The sequence below is a fragment of the Gadus chalcogrammus genome, chromosome 20, assembly GCF_026213295.1.
Source record: "Gadus chalcogrammus isolate NIFS_2021 chromosome 20, NIFS_Gcha_1.0, whole genome shotgun sequence".
Classification (NCBI taxonomy): Eukaryota; Metazoa; Chordata; class Actinopteri; order Gadiformes; family Gadidae; genus Gadus; species Gadus chalcogrammus.
Genome location: NC_079431.1, coordinates 3,304,603 through 3,307,102, shown reverse-complemented (window position 1 = coordinate 3,307,102; position 2,500 = coordinate 3,304,603). Strand labels below are relative to the sequence as shown.

Sequence of the window (2,500 nt, the reverse complement as noted above, 5' to 3'; positions counted from 1 at the left end):
TGTGTGTGTGTGTGTGTGTGTGTGTGTGTGTGTGTGTGTGTGTGTGTGTGTGTGTGTGTGTGTGCGTGCGTGCCAGGCTGGGGGCGGGGGGCGTGTTAAGTTCCTCTGACAGTTTTTGGCAGGCAGAGCTCACTGGTCGTCCAGGAACTTACACCGCTCAACGTCTCCAGCCAACCAAGATACATGGAGGAGGTCTGGTGTGTGTGTGTGTGTGTGTGTGTGTGTGTGTGTGTGTGTGTGTGTGTGTGTGTGTGTGTGTGTGTGTGTGTGTGTGTGTGTGTGTGTGTGTGTGCGTGCGAGCTTACACGCGTGCGTGCGTGCGTGCGTGCGTGCGTGCGTGCGTGCGTGCGTGCGTGTGCGTGCGTCTGTGTGCGCGTGTGTGTGCCTGTGTTTAAAGTGCAGTTATGAATCACCTCTCCGGCGTAGTGCTTGATGCCGAACTGGTGGTCGGTCACTCTGGGCTTCACGTAGTAGGGGTTAGCCTGTGGAGACACATCGCTCAGCTGTCAGATCACAGACACATTAACACACAGTAAAGAGCTCGGCGGAACACCGATTTAATCCAAAACCACAGAAGAAGAAAAGTAGCAAAAGCAATAACACCTCCAAGAACTACGACACCCAGAGATCAACTCCCCTTGGACTACAACCTCCTACAACCACTTTGTACTTCCTGACACGTAATGTACGCACTTATTGTATGTTATATGTTAAAAATAGTACTTAGCATTGTGTAGCATGTCATCCTAGCTATCTCTGTTGTATACGGGGAATGGGTTAAACTAACAAATGTTAGTGCTTGCCACTTGTTTCTTTGCACATCCTTACTGTACCAACAGCGATTTATTGTTTCTCTTCCGAAAAATGTACTTATTGGGAATCGCTTTGGATCATAGCGTCTGCTAAATGCCCTTAATGTAATATAAATGTTAAATGTCTCAGAGACTGAATGCATGGCAGACAGGCCTGCGGCAGACGCTCAGAGAACAGTCCCGCGGCTCTGGTGTCGCGGGGCCTCTCAGGCCCGGCTTTCATCCTGAACGCACGGAGCCGACCGGACCGGGGGCCCGCGGCCAATCGCGTTCCAGCACTGCTGTGTTTGCGTGTGAGGGGGCCAGGGGGCGCGGACGACGTGTGTTATGCACGTGTTTATTGCTGTGGCTTTCCACAGCGGAGGGGGAATTAACTCTTTATGGGGATGGTGTTGACGATGGTGACGGTGATGATGATCGGGACGGTGTTTACCCCGGGGGGGGTATACGTTTCATGGCTTTCCCGTAGATACCGGTTCCTGGAATCTAAATCCGCACCACGGTTACGGCTCTTCCAGGTATTTGCTTGTGTGTGCATGAGTCTTTCCGTGCGTGCGTACCTCCGCGTGTGCACGTGTGTGTGTTTGTCTCGGTGTGTGCATGTGGCTGCATGCATGTTTGTCTGTATGTGTGTATTTCTCTGTGTGCGCATTTGTATGTGTGTGTGTGTGTCTTTGCGTGTGTGTGCGTGTGTGTGTTTATGTGTGTGTGTGTGTGTGTGTGTGTGTGTGTGTGTGTGTGTGTGTGTGTGTGTGTGTGTGTGTGTGTGTGTGTGTGTGTGTGTGTGTGTGTGTGTGTGCGAGCATAAACATGTGCAGGTGCACATGTTGTAATCGATGCCTGTGTGGGCGTTCACACATGCACGTGTCTGTCGAAACCTGTGTGTGTGAGTGTGTGTGTGTGTGTGTGTGTGTGTGTGTGTGTGTGTGTGTGTGTGTGTGTGTGTGTGTGTGTGTGTGTGTGTGTGTGTGTGTGTGTGTGTGTGTGTGTGTGTGTGTGTGCGTTCACATGTGCACGACGTGCACGTGCCACTCACCGCGTGCCGACTGTGCAGCTTCTCCAGGAGGGTGTAGTCGGTTCCTTTGGGGAATCGGCTTTCTTCGTTGATGAGCGCCAGCATGCCCAGTTTCTAGAGTCATGACGGGACTAGTTAGAGTCGGGACGGGGGCAACGTGTGTCTTTGATCAGGAACCCTGCATCCGGAACACCCTCCGCATTCATTCAACCGTTTTATTCCCACACAATCGAACCCGTCGACGGCGTTCCGGTACGCTACGGTACGACTGCAGCCAGCGTGCCAGATTGGGCCCAATTTCCTGCCCCAATCTTGCAACCCTGGCTGCAGTGCACTGCAGCCAGGGTTGCCAGATTGGGGCAGGAAATCGGGCCCAATCTGGCCACCCTGACCGCCGCCTCGCAGGGCCAGACAAAAAGGCGTCCTGGCCCGGAGAACGCGCGGCTCGCCGTGGTGACTGATTACACGTTTGTGTGTGGACCGCAAACTCGCCCATCATGCATCACTCCTGTCCGTCCTTACCTCTTCCGTTTAGCGAGTGATACTCTGGTGAGAAAACGGAGGCAAACGCCCGCCCCCCCCACCCCCCCCCCTCCCAGGAGAGGGGCGGCGGTGTGTGTTACCAAACATCCCATAATGACGGGCTGCGGCCCAGCGTGTAGGTCAGTGTGCT

At 53.9% G+C, this 2,500-nt stretch overlaps 1 protein-coding gene across 1 annotated transcript in view; it reads right to left on the bottom strand.

Moving 5' to 3' along the window:
- myo10l3 (myosin X, like 3) overlaps positions 1–2,500 on the bottom strand; it is a 72,416-nt gene that overhangs the window by 32,997 nt on the left and 36,919 nt on the right. Inside the window, exons 15-16 of the mRNA XM_056579415.1 lie at positions 1,849–1,941; positions 414–482 (exon numbers count right to left, since the gene is read on the bottom strand). Coding sequence (XP_056435390.1) covers positions 414–482; positions 1,849–1,941 — 162 coding nt within the window. The remainder of the gene's footprint in view (positions 1–413; positions 483–1,848; positions 1,942–2,500) is intronic.